General features: G+C 56.7%; 1 protein-coding gene across 4 annotated transcripts in view; it reads right to left on the reverse strand.

Moving 5' to 3' along the window:
• Window positions 1–15675, reverse strand: part of DYSF (dysferlin) — a 106342-nt gene that overhangs the window by 83755 nt on the left and 6912 nt on the right. For 2 of the 4 annotated variants that reach the window (XM_075709262.1, XM_075709260.1), the window contains exons 4-22: window positions 14331–14436; window positions 13174–13288; window positions 12832–13025; window positions 12535–12663; window positions 11553–11615; window positions 11312–11362; window positions 11189–11219; window positions 10244–10359; window positions 9906–10032; window positions 9506–9609; window positions 8524–8592; window positions 8398–8441; window positions 8184–8266; window positions 6502–6543; window positions 5674–5789; window positions 5247–5360; window positions 3601–3778; window positions 2818–2942; window positions 2190–2296 (exon numbers count right to left, since the gene is read on the reverse strand). In XM_075709262.1, coding sequence (XP_075565377.1) covers window positions 2190–2296; window positions 2818–2942; window positions 3601–3778; window positions 5247–5360; window positions 5674–5789; window positions 6502–6543; window positions 8184–8266; window positions 8398–8441; window positions 8524–8592; window positions 9506–9609; window positions 9906–10032; window positions 10244–10359; window positions 11189–11219; window positions 11312–11362; window positions 11553–11615; window positions 12535–12663; window positions 12832–13025; window positions 13174–13288; window positions 14331–14436 — 1914 coding nt within the window. The remainder of the gene's footprint in view (window positions 1–2189; window positions 2297–2817; window positions 2943–3600; window positions 3779–5246; window positions 5361–5673; window positions 5790–6501; window positions 6544–8183; window positions 8267–8397; window positions 8442–8523; window positions 8593–9505; window positions 9610–9905; window positions 10033–10243; window positions 10360–11188; window positions 11220–11311; window positions 11363–11552; window positions 11616–12534; window positions 12664–12831; window positions 13026–13173; window positions 13289–14330; window positions 14437–15675) is intronic. The other 2 variants (XM_075709263.1, XM_075709261.1) reach the window with 1 other exon arrangement.

A 15675-nucleotide genomic window follows, 5' to 3' on the forward strand; every position in this document is an offset into this window, starting at 1 on the left:
GAGACAGGGCCAGGAGCAGAGGGACAAAACCCACCCTTCAGGTCAGCACTGCTGCCCATCAGCGCAAAGGAGCTGCAGGAGCTGTCTGAATCCAGCTGCAATTCAATGTTTTGGTTTTGCCACAACTCGTCTTTCCCTAACTTTGTCCATTTGCATGCTAGTTCCAATCCCGTTCTTTTCCAGAATGCAGCCGCCTTCCATCTCTTCATGCAAAGGTCTGGAAAACAGACGTGGACAAGGTGATGCTGGCAGCACGTCGCTGTTTTCCTACTGGAAACAGGAGGTGGAGAGACCCTCTCCTGCTGGGACACTTTCACCAGAGAGGTCCAGACTCCGAGGAGGATGGGTAAGCACTGGAGAGCAGCGGGGAGTTGTCCCATCCCTCCGAAATCCCAATGGAAAGGAGCTTTGTCCTGACTAAGCACAGAGACCAGGCTTTGGCAGCATCATGGGGGGAGCCACGGACAGGTCCAGCTGCAAAGCTCAGCTCATCCCACCCCAGGGCAGAGCACATGGAGGGGTGCAAAACCCCCCAAAAAGCCATCGGGGCTGTTCCAGCTGCCCCCACCGTGAGTACCACCCCCGTGAGCCAGCGCCAGTGCCTGCGCCAAGCCCTTGCAGAGACGGAGGAGCCGCATCCCGCAGGAGCCGAGCGCAGAGCAGGGCCAGAAGCCAGCGGGAACCACGGGCTTGGCACATCCCGCCGCCACATTTTTCCCCTCCCCTCCCGGTTAATTGAATTTGTCTTGGAGGGCGCAGCATCTCTGGAAAACCCAAAGCCGCGGCTCATCCCTCAGGTCCCGTCCCACGTACCCAGGAGCAGGGGGGTATCGACAGCCCGTGGGATGGCTCTGACCTTTCCAGCGGAGCCAGCGTGCATGGAGGGGCAAAACACATCTCCTTTATGAGGCCCAAAAGCAAATAAATAGGGAGGTTGGAAGTACGTGTGCGTGTTTTCTTAAGCGTGTCCTCCAGGAGGTCTGCGGAGCAGGGCCAGCTTGTTCAAGGTCTCCTTGCCCAAAGGAAGGCGGTGTCTGGTCCCACACAGGTGTCACAGGAGGGTCCAGAGAGCCTGCACCCCCGTGCCTGCCGCACCCCAACACCTCCATGATCTCTCCTTGGGCCTTTCAAAGAGCAGGGGGGACAGAAAGGGGGACCTAGGGCTTGGCAGCAAGCTCAGCACCATCTCCCCAACCTTAGGTGACTGGCACAAGCCCAGGTGGACAGTGCACGTGGTCCTGCAGGCTGGTGGCTATTGCGGAAGGGGTCGGGGACAACTGGTCCCAGCAGGTTTGGTGGCCTCAGGGAGAGCCAAGAAGGCCAAATTCTCCCTCTCTGCTGAGGTAAAGCACCAAGAGCCACCACATGAGCTCGGTGGCCACAGAGGCTCACCCATCACAGCCACCAGTTGCCACCAATGGTTGGAGACCATCTCCATCGGCGTACCTGAAGGGGAAACCATGGTCCAAAAGACCCTGGTGAGGTCAGTCTCTGAAACACCTTCCTTGGGATAAAACACCATGGTCATACTGCAGCGACGCTCCCCGGAGCGGCTCCTTGTCCCCACAAAGCACAATCCAGCCCAAAAAAAACAGGCTACATGGAGGGAAAGCCCGTGGCACCCTGCCAGCCTCCCTTGAACGAACGTTCAGGTGCTTAGAAAGGCAAAGCAGCAGCAGATACTGGTGCTGCTGCCCACGGGGATGGTGGGATGGCAGGGATCCAGCCCTGCAACGTCCCCATCCCCCAGTCCAGCTGTCGGACGCACAACACCCGTGCACAGCCAAACAACCCCTTTGGGTGCTCCGCACGGGTGCCTCCTACACAGCGCATCCAAGACTCCACGGGGAAGCCACATCGGTGGCTCCTCACTCCACAAGCCCCACCGTCCCTCTGGCTGGGCTGGCCCGGCTCTGGCTCCTGCCCCGACACAATGCCGCTCATTCAGGTGAGCCAGGCTGCAGCCCTTGCATGAAGGCTGGAAATTTATGACTTGCCTTAAATGTCACCTTTTCAACTCCGTGCCTTGGCTCAGCAACCTTTGAAGCAAACATTAGCAAACGACCAGCATTTTTTGGGGCGGGGAGAGGGGGGGAAGTTAAAAAAAGAAGTCGTCCCTTCCAAGATAAATAAGTGCTCTCGCAATAAACAGCATGAAAAGGCTCACATTCAAAACTGGCAGAAAATACCTGCAGTCGGCAATGATGTCATCCATCAGCTGGGCACCCAGGGCATACAGCTCGCTCGGTGAGCGGTTGGACTTGAGAGCAAGGTGGACTTTCTCCAGGTTTGCTTCCTGCACAATAGGCGGGGAAGAGGAGCTGCACAGTGGGGACCCTCCCAATGCCCCACTCCACCCCATGTCCAGGACCCTCCCAGCGAGTGCCTGGGGCTGCTCCCTGTCATCAGAAACTCCAGCCTGGGTCCCACCGGGGCTCCGCACCTCTGGTTTTGCTCCTGTTGGAGCTCCAGGGGAAACAACAGTGAAATACAGCAAGAAATCCCATAAATAGCTCAGGAGCTGAAGGAAGGTCCTTGCCTCCTGCACCTGCACCAGTAGGCAGGTGGGCGGTACGGCAAAGCGCTGCGTTCACACCCCGCTGCCACCCCAGAGGGTACGAGGGATGGTCCCTTTCCCTCCGTCACTCCACGGGCTGAGCAGGGCACCCGGGACACTGACAGATTTCCCTTCCACAGCACAAGACTCGTCAAATCCCAAACCTGACGCAGCCTGGAGATGGCCTCTGTCCCCTCCCTGTCCCCTCTCTGTCCACCAGAACAGAGGCGGACAACGCTCCTCACAACCGCGGCGCTCACCAGCCTGTCTGCTGCATGGTGGAGAAGGTTTTGGGCATCAGTCCGATAGCTGATATCTTCCCAGTAGGATGACAACACCACCACGGGCTTCACGTTGCCCCAGGGCAGGTAGTAATACTGACAACCTGGAGGGCACAGCACACCGGTGAGCTCGTGATATTGGGGTGATGGGGGACCCCACTCCTGGAGCAGAGATGAAGGGGGACAGTGCAGCATTTGGCCTTGGGCAGAAGCCCGTCTCTGGGGCTCTTTTGGAGCAAGAGGATGGGAATTATGTTCCCCAAACCCATGTGCAACTGAGCAATGCACACCAACGTCCGAAGGGATGTGTGTCAACCTCCGCTGCTGCAGCAACTCCTGCAGAGCAGTGAGGCCAGAAACCAGCAGAACAACCCCAGTGGGGTGAGGACATCTCACACCAGAGCGAGAGCCCCACAGGAGCCAGGGAAAGGCCACTCCAAAGCACTGGCTCTTCTTTGGAGAGAAATGGGCACTGTTAGTGCCGAGGTGCTGCCCAAAAACCACTTCAAGCCAGCACAGGGCTGAGAGAAGCAGTCCTGGCTTCCCCACTCCTCCCCAGTCACATATTCCCCCTTCACAGCATGGTGGAGGTGGGCAAGGACCTCTGGAGGTCCTCTGGTCCAACCCCTGCTCAAGCAAGGTCACCCTGAGCAGGTTGTCCAGGACCACATCCAGTGGGATTTTGAATATCTCCAAGGATGGAGACTCCACACCCGCCCTGGGCAGCCCGTCCCAGTGCTTGGTCACCCCCATGTTGCTCACCATCAAAGACGGCCCGGCTGTACTGCGTGGTGGAGGCCAAGGGCAGGCAGGTGTTGTCAAATTTGTTGCCGTAGTTGCCAATGCTGACCTCAAACTGGATGGCGTCGTCCACGTCTTGGAGCATGGTGGCTGAGTAGAAGGCAGCGAAGAGGGAGTACTTCCGACGGCGCAGGTACTTCTGCAACAGGCATGGGACCGTGTCCATAGAGGAGACACCACCACTGCTCGCCTACACACAGACCTTCCACTACCCCAGCACACACCAGCTCAGCGAGGCCTCCGAGATGGAAAAGTTTATTGCAGGGAAGAAAAGCATATGCTGCAGCAAGGGAATTTGGGGTGAGATATTTAGGAAAAACCTGACAAAGGAAAAGGCTAGAACTTCCCATAAAAAAATGCAGTTTAAACCTGAAGAAACAAGCAAAAGGAGCACATCTGCGATAGCGCTTGAATTGGGATTGGGGTCCTGTTGAAGTAAATCTCCCGCCCCTCCATGTTCACCATGCTTTCTACCATGCAGCAGCTCAGGAGCAAGCTGGACGCGTTGGGATGGAAACGCAGCATGAGACACGCTCCAGGAGCTCACCGACCACTCCACCGCTCACGGGACATCACCCACCCAGGACCAGCACCCACGTCCCTTGTGCCCCACAGAGGGGGCTGCGGGGAGACCTTAGTGCAGCCTTGCAGTGCTGAAAGGGGCCGATAGGAAGGGTGAGGGCAAGCTTTAGCAAGGCCTGTTGTGACAGGACAAGGAGTAATGGTTTTAAACTAAAGAAGAATAGATTTAGATGGGACGTAAGGAAGAAATGTTTTACACTGAGGGTGGTGAGGCACTGGAAGGGGTTGCCCAGAGAGGCGATGGATGCCCCATCCCTGGCAACATCCCAGGCCAGGTTGGACGGGGCTCTGAGCACCCTGCTCTGGTTAAAGCTGTCCCTGGCACTGCAGGGGCTGGGCTGGGTGGGCTCTAAGGGTCCCTTCCCACCTGTCCTGGTTTCGGCCGGGATAGAGTTAATTTTCTTCCTAGTAGCAGGCACAGTGCTGTGGTTTGGATTTAGCAGGAGAAGAATGTTGATAACACACTGATGGTTTAGTTGTTGCTCAGCACTGCTTATGCCAGTCAAGGACTTTTCAGCTTCCCATGCTCTGCCAGGGGCACAAGAAGCTGGGAGGGGGCACAGCCAGAACAGTTGATCCCAGCTGCCCCAAGGGCCATTCCATACCATACGGCGTCATGGGCAGTATAGAAACTGGGGGGGTTGGCCGGGGAGCAGCGATCGCTGCTGGGAACTGGCTGGGCATCAGTCGGCGGGTGGGGAGCAATTGCATTGTGCATCACTTGCTTTGTATATCATTATTATTATTATCATTATTATACTGTTACTATTATCATGACTATTTTACTTTATTTCAATTATTAAACTGTTGTTATCTCAGCCCAGGAGTGTTTCTCACTCTCACTCTTCCAATTCTCTCCGCCATCCCACCGGGGCAGGGGGAGTGAGCGAGCGGCTGCGTGGTGCTGAGCTGCTGGCTGGGGCTAACCCACGACACCACCCAAACCATGCCATGATTCTATTCTATGATTCGCATGCCGTGCCCCAGCGCCCACAGGGTCGGATACCCCACAGAGACCCCGTTACCTCCACCCGCAGGATGTCATCCGCGGAAATGTCCTCCACCTTCTGCTCCACGTGCTCCACCAGTTTGGTCTCCAGCTCCACCAGTATCCTGCCACGATACGCGACTCCCTCGCCCTTGGGGTAGACCAGGGACAGGCGTCAGGACCCCGGTACCCCTCCCCGCAGGCGAGCTCTGCCTTTGCTTTCAGTGGGCTTCACTGCAGAGGAGTGAGATCAGGCAAAGTATTTCTGCAAGCGCGTTGAAGGTAGAGAGCGTTTGGGCAGCAGAGCAATATCAGGAGGTGTTTAGCCAGCGGGAATAGCCAGGGGCAGAAAACGCAGCGCAGGCTCCTAATAACAAAGCCAGTTTGGGTTAATAGCAGCTTTCTTTTGGCGAGGAGGGGTGGGAGCTTAAGTTTAGGTTGTGCTGGAAAGAAGCTGATGTCACCTTTCCTAAATTGAGCGTCTCGTAAGGGTCGGGGAAGCCGGTGAACTCCCGGGGGCTGCCGTAGAGGTTGATATAGCAGGGACCGAAGGTCGGCAGGAACCCGAGTCCATCGTCCACTGGGGACCATGGGGAGAAAGAGCCATTAGAGAGTCCCGAAGGCACTTCAAGGACGTGTCCCACGGAGCTTCACTGCAGGACCACGGGAACCACACGCATGTGGCTGGAGGCCACCAAAATGCTGCAGTTTTCCACCCCCTTTGAGTCCTACAACCACTTACCTTTTTGCAGGAGAAAGATAAGGTGGGTGTGGGGCTGTGCGGGGGGCACAGAGCTTCCCGATTCCAGGAAGGGTCCCCAGAGAGGGAGAGCATCGCTTTGCTGGTGTGAACCAGCGTAGGGGATTTACACCAGCCAAGGAGCTGGCCCCGTGCTCCTCTTAGGGCAGTAAGAGAGTGCTCGGAAGAGAATAGCTCATTTTTATGAAACCTCAAGCAGAAGGAGTAGCAAAGAGGCAGAAATCGTTTGCAGGGTCCTGCTCTGAGCTCCTGAGCTGGCGGCTCCCTGTGCACGGCTGGCTCAGCACACAACACGCACTAGACCACGAAGTCATCGCTGCCCAACACAGACGCCCCAAACCCGCCGTGGGGAAGGGCAGTGCTCCCGCGGGGCAGGGGGAGGCCGTGCTGGAGCCGTCCCCTCTTCCCACCAAGGACCCCAGGCACCACGATGCTCGCCCAGCTCCAGCCAGCGCTCCAGCCCTGACGGCAGCCGAACCAGCAAAACAATTACCAAGCGGTGATTGCAAACCGAGAGGCTAAGGGGACGTACGGTCAGCGGCTTTCAGAGGCTTCGCGAGAGCAGGAAACTCATCTGAGGCACAAAGAAATGGAGAGAGGTTAGGAAAGGCCGGCAGAAGAGCGCAAGGGGAGGATGGAGGGTTACGGAACCAAGGGTAGATGCTCTCATGGGCTTTTAGTGCCAAAAGATGCTGGAGAGACAGAGAGAGAAAGGGGGAGGTTGTTAAATAGCCCTATCGCCCTCCCCGGAGGCTGTGGGATTGGTGTGAAACAGGAGGATTTCAGACTCCCTGAAGGATGCTCTGCATGTTGCAAAAGTTGGACGCGCCCATGGGAGCCGCGGTTCCCCGGTGCCTCCTTGGGAGCCCGCAGGTCTCAGTGGTGGGGTGGGGTGTGCTGGCCCCGGGCAGACCCCTCGCAGCCTCCTCCTCCCTCCCTGGCCCCTCTCTCTCCCTCCAGCCCAGCCCAGGAGCTGCACTTTAACTGGGGAAGACGGGGGCTGGACACACAAGCACCCCAGTGGAGAAGAGTGCTGCACCCCAATTCCACACCCTGCACACACAGCCGGGCAGCGCTGGGGGGGCACAGGCTGCGGGACACGAGGCTGCAGCTTTGCAGCCCCGTCCCACGCCCCTACAGCATGGGGATGCTCGCGATGAGGTGGGGGTTTGCAGGGCAGCTGAGAGTCTCAGAGATGCAGAAAGCAAAGGGAGCAGAGCGAGGGGAGTCCCGGTGAGGTTGCAGAGGCCACCGAAGCTCGTTAGCAGCAGGAGACGCTCATGCAAGTTAGGGCAGCCTCTGCTCCTGGCCCTGCCGTGGCTCTCGGTAGCCCAAGAGTGTCCCAGCTCCCTCCCGCACGGTGTCACGCAGTCAGTGACACAGTCAGTGTCACCCAACCGATCCCTGCCAGCGCCTCCGTGGTGCTCCTTCACTTCAGAAAGCTCCTGGGACTTGAAACAGCAGCCTCAGCACAAGCTGGACCTGAACCCCCACCCCGTGACAGCCCCTAAACGCCACCAAAGGAGGAGCCACCGGCGAGGGCACGCACAGGTGGGACGTGGCATCTGCCATCACCGGTGACACCACTGCCTGCCACCAACTGCACAGGGGACCGCAGCCACCTCCGCTCAGCAACGAAAAGAGGAAGCAAAAATGGGCTCAAGATGCGCCAGGGGAGGTTTAGGTTGGAAATTAGGAAGAATTTCTTTACGGAAAGGGTGGTCAAGCATTGGAACAGGCTGCCCAGAGAGGTGGTGGAGTCCCCATCCCTGGAAGTGTTCAAAAAACGGGTAGATGTGGCACTTGGGGACATGGTTTAGTCTAGTCTACCCTTGATTGGCTTAGAGTAGACTTGGTAGTGTAGGTTAACGGTTGGACTGGATGATCTTCAAGGTCTTTTCCAACCTAAGCGATTCCATGATTCTATGAACCTCCGGCACACCATGGCCCCGCAGCCTCCCATCCCAACACCCCTGGGAGGACCTGGAGATCTTCAAAAACCACAAACCAGAAGGGGCCAGGTCCAACCAGAAAACAGATGGCAGGACAGAGCAACCCCCAGCACCCCGTCCCACACCTCCACCATCACCAGTGACTTGGCAGGGCCCATGGTGGCTGTGACATCCTCCAAGCCAACACCAACCTCCAGCCACGACGTGCAGTGCTCCTCTGCAGCCATGCACCCAAAATCCCATCCTGCCGCCCCCCACTTACCCTCCAGCTCCCCGCCGGGGGCCGAGATCTTGGACATGGAGAGGTAGGCAGTGCCGACGACGTCATTGTGCGTCAGACGGTCCCTGCAACACAACCCGCGATGCCATCGCACCATGGACCGGGGACGTCTCCCCTTGCCCATCCCACTCTTCCAGCTCAGCTTTCCCCACGGGCAGGCACGGGCAGCTCCCCCGTGAGCCCGCTCCCCGCTCACCAGTCGGTCACCCGGATCTTCATCTTCTCGCACATGGAAGGGAACTGGGAAAAGAGGCAGGGAGAGGAGCGGTGAGTGGTGGTGGGGTTGGGCGGGTGGGGGGCCACAGCGGGCACCCGTGCTCACCATCACCGGCAGCGTCAGGCGCTGGTTCCACTGCGGGTTGGCATTCTTCTCCAGGATCCTCGAGTAGAGCTGGAGGTGAGAGATGGGGGATGAAAAATCAGTGCCGCCCCAGCGCTTCCAGGCCACGGCTGCACTTCAGCAAAGCAAGGCTGCCACACGCCCCGTCCATGGAGCTGGAAAGTCTCAGGTTCCCCAAAATACAGACTCCATTTAACGGGTGGCCTGGTGGGGCTGTGCATCGCGTGGGCAAACCCCTCTGTGCAGGAGGCAGAGGATGTTATGGGCTGCTCAGGTATCTCCCCCGCCCTGGGACCACCAGAAACTCACCCCCTTCCCGCTGCGGTTGCTCAGAATAATGTCCCAAGCCTGTTCCCCCCGCCGGGCACTGTCCCCAGGGGAAGATTTATGGGCAGGGGAGGCTTTCAGCCCTTTAGTGCTGCTGCAGATCAAAAGACAAGCAGCAGCTCATGGGTATATTGCTTGGGGAAGGCGCTGGAGGGGACTCAGCAGCAAAGGGAGCGGGATGGAGCTCTGCAAAGCCACCGGAGCTGCCTCCACACTCTGGCTGGTCACGGGGGGGGGACATTCGGTGGCCCTGGGGACAGCCAGCCACTCACTTCAGGCAGCACCAAGAAGAGCAGCACAACCCTCTGCTGCTGCACTGCCTACCTTCCTTCTCCCAGGAGCTCAGCCTCTCCGTCCCCATTTTTAATGCAACAGCACCACGAAGAGCCCAGCAAAGAAATTACTATAGTGGCACCGCTCGGCTCCAAGCGTGCCACGCACACAGGGACAGGGCTGGGGGACATCAGCTGGGCTGCAGGACATTGCATTGCAGAGGGAAAGAAGACGGGGTGTGACAAGGACTGGTGGGACCTTTGCAAATGCTCCAGCAAAGCAAAGGATCAAATTTTCCCCGTGCACGGTTGCTGTCCCAGCCCAGGGAACTGGGGCGGGGGACTGCCCCGCTCCGGCCGCTCACCGTCTTGCCCGCGAAGCTGACTTCCACAAAGGGATCAACCAGGTTCTTCTTGTTGCTTTCGAAGCCAAAGATCTGCCTGACGTTGTCCATGACGGCGTCATCCACTGGGAGAAGAAGGAGATGCTGAAAGCTCATGGAAGCACGGGGCATCCGGACGGCCCCGGCTCTCCCACCAACCGGGCTGCGCAACTCCATTGAGCAGGAGGATAAAACCAGTCTGCACCAGTAAAAGACTTATCTCCCAGTAAGTTACAACTGACCGATATCTGCAAGGTCTTTGGACAAAGGCTACAGATAAAGTTTCCTTAAAGAGCCCTTCTTGCTCTCCAGCACATTGCAACCCGCTGCAATGCCAAGGGCCGGATCCGGTGCGCTCCAGCCCAGCAAAGGAAACACTTACTCTGGGGCAAATCTTCGGCTTTGAAGATTTTCAGGCAGAAGTGAGCCCCTCTCAGGGTGACCCCGGTGGGACGCAGGAGGTTGCCCTCAATGTCTTCCTTGTCTTCAGAGACCTCCTTCTTCTCCAGCTGCAGGACAACAGGACAAGAGGAGAACATGACCAAGCTTCCCAAAAGTCCTGAAATGAGCAGCAAAACCCCAAAATCCAGCACCTTGCCCCCAAAATGGGTGAAGATTAAAGCTGCAGCTTCCCTGAGAACAGGCGCGGGGTTTGATGGCCCAGCACAATGGAGTACCACAGTTGGAAGGTCCTCACATCGCAACTGGGGTGATACTCACAGGAGCTTCATCGCCAGGCCCCAGCACGAACAGGCTGACTTTCAGATAGCCCTTGGCCCCCGCGGAGAAGTCCTCCGGGTCAGAGAGCAACAGCCATTTCCTGAGAAAAGCGTGTTCTAGGGGAAAAAAGAGATTGAGACCCATGTGCTGGTCCTCAGACACACAGGGAGATGGCTTCAAGAATGTTGATGGGGTTTTTTTATAATAAATATTACATTCCTTTTATTTAGAACAAAATAGAACAAAATAGAACAAAATAGAACAAAATAGAATAGAATAGAATAGAATAGAATAGAATAGAATAGAATAGAATAGAATAGAATAGAATAGAATAGAATAGAATAGAATGGAATGGAATGGAATGGAATGGAATGGAATGGAATGGAATGGAATGGAATGGAATGGAATGGAATGGAATGGAATGGAATATTTCACTTGGAAGGGACCTACAACGATCATCTCGTCCAGCTGCCTGACAAATTCAGAGCTGACCAAAAGTTAAAGCATGTTGTTAAGGGATTTGCCTTGTAGGTCTTAACTCTTTACAGCTAAAATGAGCAAGCTTTTCTCTGCAGTGATTAGGGTAGGAAATTCTTTATAAGCATTATTTTATCTTCTTCCAGATAAAATTAAAGAAAAAAGATAAAATAATGAGCCAGACTCAAGACAAAAAAAAAAGTGAGCTGGGCTGCGCTGGTGGGACTTTCTGCCAGCGAGCCGGTGGCACAAGGATTTGAAAGCCTTCAAGGATGTACGTCTTGGGAGAAGGAAGAGAAATGGGTGGTGATGGTGGATACAGGGACACATCTGGGTTCATATATGGGAGAGCTGTGATGTGTGTCTATGTGCTTCCCCTACGCTTGGTCCAAAAAAAGGGTTTCCCAGAGCAACCCCCCAAAGCCACAGGTGACCCCGGCCCGGACCCCAACCGCCCGCTGGGCTCACTTGGCTCAGTGTAAATGGTCTCGACGTCCATCTGTGCAACAAAACAGAAAAGAAATGTCAGCGTTCACCCCATGGGTCAGCGTGGTGGAAAACTGGGGGGAAGAGGAGAGAGGGCAGCCTTACCCGAAACTCCCCGATCACCGAGTCCGTCCGGAAAGACCGAGAGTCCACAACCTGTGGAATGAAAGTACGGAAAAACAGTAAATCCAGCCCAAACCCTCCCAGGGTGGAGGACCTCCCCGCATGCCCTTCTGGGAAATAGGGGAACGTTTCCCTGGGTGCCACAGGGACAGGGACAGGGCGACGGCCCCGAGCATCGCCCCAGCCCTCCCGAGGGGCAGGGACGACGTTTGCTGAAACTCACCGTGATGAAGATGGGCGCATCGAACAACTCAGCTGGTGACTCGAAGATGTTGAAGAAGAAGGTCTGTAGGAAGGAGGGGTGAGGGTGCAAGGCAGAGGTCTGCCCCAGCCTCCCCCCAGGGCATGTTCGCACCTCCCAGCCTCTCCCATGCTCCCAACTCCGCAGGCTGGAGCCTCTTCCCCTCCTGTGAGTGAGACCCTACCCCGCTGATAGCGACAGCCTCCCGAAGGGCTGTGCTGGGTGATTCTGGTGCGCCCTGGTGAGCAACATCCTCCAGTTTGCTTATAGAATCATAGAATCATTTCATCATCGTTTAGGTTGGAAAAGACCTTGAAGATCATCCAGTCCAACGTTAACCTAACACTAACAACTCCACCACTAAACCGATTAAGGGGATAGTAATAATTAATTTCATGTGTCCTGGCTTGGTGCCTGGATTATTTTTTAATGAAAGTAAAACTAGGAATCACTAAGGTTGGAAAAGATCTCTAAGATCATCAGTCCAACCATCAACCCAACATCCCCATGCCCACTAAACCATGTCCCCAAGTGCCACCTCTGCCCATTTGTTGAACCCCTCCAGGGCTGGGGACTCCCCCACCTCTCTGGGCAGCCTGGTCCAGTGCTTGACCACTCTTCCAGTAATGAAATTTCTCCTAATATCCAATCTAAACCTCCCCTGGCGCAGCTTGAGCCCATTTCCTCTCATCCTATCGCTTGTTCCTTGGGAGAAGAGACCAACATCCCCCTCCCTGCCCCCTCCTGTCAGGAGCTGCAGAGCGATCAGGTCTCCCCTCAGCCTCCTCTTCTCCAGACCGAACAACCCCAGCTCCCTCAGCTGCTCATCATAAGACTTGTTCTCTAGACCCTTCCCCAGCCTCTGGGCTGCACCGAGACATCCATCACCCAGGACCCCAACTCATAACACTCCTGAGCCTTCCCTGGTGCCCCCAGGCACACCCGGAACAGGGACCCCCCTCACCTCATCAAAGAAGGGGCTGTTGCCTTTGCGTATCCTTGTCCTCTTGGTCTGCCCGGCGACCGTCACCTTCACCACGGGCCTGATGTTGACCCCAGGGAGCTGCCGGCCCTCAATGACCCTCACCCGGATCTGGGACGGGAGGGAGGACAGGGCAGTGGGTCACTGGGGTTGGTCCTCCCCTGGGATGGGAACCTCAGGGGGCACCTCTCAGGTGACAAACCCCCCATAGGGACAGGTTGGGGGGCCCTGAGGAGGTGGGTTCAGCAGTGCAGCTCATCTCCACCAGCTTCATCTCACCTGGAAGTCCTGCGGCTTGTTGGATAGAGGCTTTTTGGGTGAGCTCCTCCTTCGCTTCACTCCCTGGACATGGTGCACGGGGGGCTTACGGGGCAGTGAGGGGGGCTCAGACCCCGGTGGCCCCGAGGAGGAGGAGGGCTCTGTCTCATCCCCCGTCGCTGCCTGATCCTCCGTCTCCTCCTCTCCTGCCGTCTCTGTGCGGGGCAAGAAAGGAGACGGAGGACATGAGCAACATGGGGCTGGGCATTTTGGGACCGCATGTTGAGGGGTCTGGCTGCGAAAAACACGATGCTATGTGGGGACACATTCCCCCTGGTGCTACACACAAAGGTTTCTGGTTACCAGTGACCGTGTCGGGCTCAGAAGCAGCCGGTGCTGGCTCGGGGGGGGCCGGAGGGGGAAACAGGGGCGCAGCTCCCGGTGGGGGGATGTAGGACACTTGCAGGATGAGGAAAGCCTGGAAAAAAGGAAATAATCATTATACAGGTGTCCAGAAATACTCTCTTGGGGCCCGAGCCTCGGTGCCGATGCCACCCAAGATGTTCTGCCCAGGCGTAGGGGATGCGGCAGAAAAAGTGGCAGCAACTCGGCAAATGCCGGGAAAAAAGGACAGAGCAGGAGGACGGCAGGGAGAGGTGTCCCAGGGCCCACGGGGCACGAGGGACATGCGGGGTCACAGCGGGGTGACCACCCGGTCCCCATCCTGCTAAATGACAGCCCCAGGCCAGGCTGATCCGTGTCTGGATGCTGCATCCGCCAGGAAGGGAGCAGGAAGGAGGGAGATGCCGAGGCAGAGCCAGGGAAAGGCTCAAGGAGAGGGGAGCTGCAGAAAGGTGAGAGGTAACGGGCTGCGAGGGTGATCCCCGTGCTCCCTGCCTGAGCTGCGGCTTTTGCTCCTTGAAAGGCAAATCTCAAAGCCAAAGAGCCCAGGATGGGACAACTGGTCTCAAACTGGGAGCTGCAACTGGAGGGACGTTGCTCAGACAGGTCTCCAACTGGGAGATGCAACTAGCAGGGATGTTGCTCAGACTGGTTTCCAACTGGGAGCTGCAACTGGAGGGACATTGCTCAGACTGGTCTCAAATTGGGAGATGCAACTGGAGGGATGTTGCTCAGACAGGTCTCCAACTGGGAGATGCAACTAGCAGGGATGTTGCTCAGACTGGTTTCCAACTGGGAGATGCAAATGGCAGGGATGTTGCTCAGACTGGTCTCAAACTGGGAGATGCCACTGGTAGGGACAGTGCTCAGACTGGTCTCAAATTGGGAGATGCAGCTGGCAGGGGTGTTTCTCAGACTGGTCTCAAATTGGGAGATGCAACTGGTAGGGACGTTGCTCAGACTGGTCTCCAACTGGGAGATGCCACTGGTAGGGACAGCGCTCAGACTGGTCTCAAAGTGGGAGATGCCACTGGTAGGGACGTTGCTCAGACTGGTCTCCAACTGGGAGCTGCAACTGGAGGGACACTGCTCGTACTGGTCGCCGCGCAGGGACTCACCCCAGTGCTCTGCTTCTTGGTGTCCAGCAAGGGGAGGTTGTAGGAGGCCGCCAGGCTGGGGGAGGAGAGGACATCTCGCAGGGGCACTCGGGCTTCTCCCAAAAACCTGGGGGTGAAGAGCAACAGGGGGGTCAGCAGGGGGGGCCAAGGAGCCGCGGCTGGTGCAAACCCGGGCACCGGCGAGCGACCCGGAGGGCAAGGACGGGAATGGGCATCGCGTGACTTCGAGCCAGCGGGGGTGAAACAACCGGGGCGAGCATCCCTGGGAACTTTGTCCCCTTTTTATCATGGAAAAGCACCTAAAAGTCCACGCTGAGGAACCAGGAGCCATAAACTGATAGCTTTGACTGGAGGTGGATAAGATCAGAGCTGGCAGCCAAGGCTGGTGTCTGTGTGCCACCGTCACCCAGGAGGATTTTAAACCACCATAAAACTGATTTTCCCCTGCTGAGTTTCAGCATCTCCCTGGTGCCCGGCTTCTGGTTAACCCTTCCTGCGCCGTGCCACCTCCTGCCCCAGCCAGCAGTGCTGCTTCCCCACGGAGCAGGGCTGGCTGGGGAGCAGGTCCGGTGCTGCTGCCCAACTCCTCCCCACCCAGAGCCAGGAAAGCCCTCAAACCGCTTTGTGCTGTCCCAACAGCGCGATGAGGTCATGGAGCAGATCCTCCTGGAAGATACATCAAAATATACGGAAGGCAGGGAGGTGATTAGAGACGGCCAACGTGTCTTCACCACAGGCAAATTGTGCCTGACTCCAGGCAGCCTTCTATACGATGGAATGACCGCATCAGTGGACAAGAGAAGAGCTACGGATGTCATCTACCTGGGCTTCTGTAAGGCCTTTGGTAGGGTCACCCACAACATTCATACCTCTAAATTGGAGAGATATATGTTTGATGGATGGGCTGTTAGGTGGATCAGGAATTGGCTGATCTAAAGACTTGCACTACACGGCTCAATGTCCAAGTGGAAACCAGTAACAAGTGATGTTCCTCAAGGGTCCATACTGGGACCAATACTATTTAATATCTTCATCATTGACATAGTGGGATTGAGTGCACCCTCAGCAACTGTGCGGATGACACCAAGCTGAGTGGGGCGGGTGATTCGCTCGAGGGACGGAATGCCATCCAGAGGGACCTGGCCAAGCTGGAGAGGTGGGTCCATGTGAGCCTCATGAGGTTCAACAAGGCCAAGGGCAAGGTCCTGCACCTGGGTTGGGGCAATCACCAGTACCAGTACAGGCTGGGCGATTGTCCTGGTTTTGGCTGGGATAGAGTTAATTTTCTTCCTAGTAGCAAGCATAGCGCTGTGTTTTGGTTTTAGTATGAGAAGAATGTTGATAA

Source organism: Pelecanus crispus, chromosome 4 (genome assembly GCF_030463565.1).
Source record: "Pelecanus crispus isolate bPelCri1 chromosome 4, bPelCri1.pri, whole genome shotgun sequence".
NCBI lineage: Eukaryota > Metazoa > Chordata > Aves > Pelecaniformes > Pelecanidae > Pelecanus > Pelecanus crispus.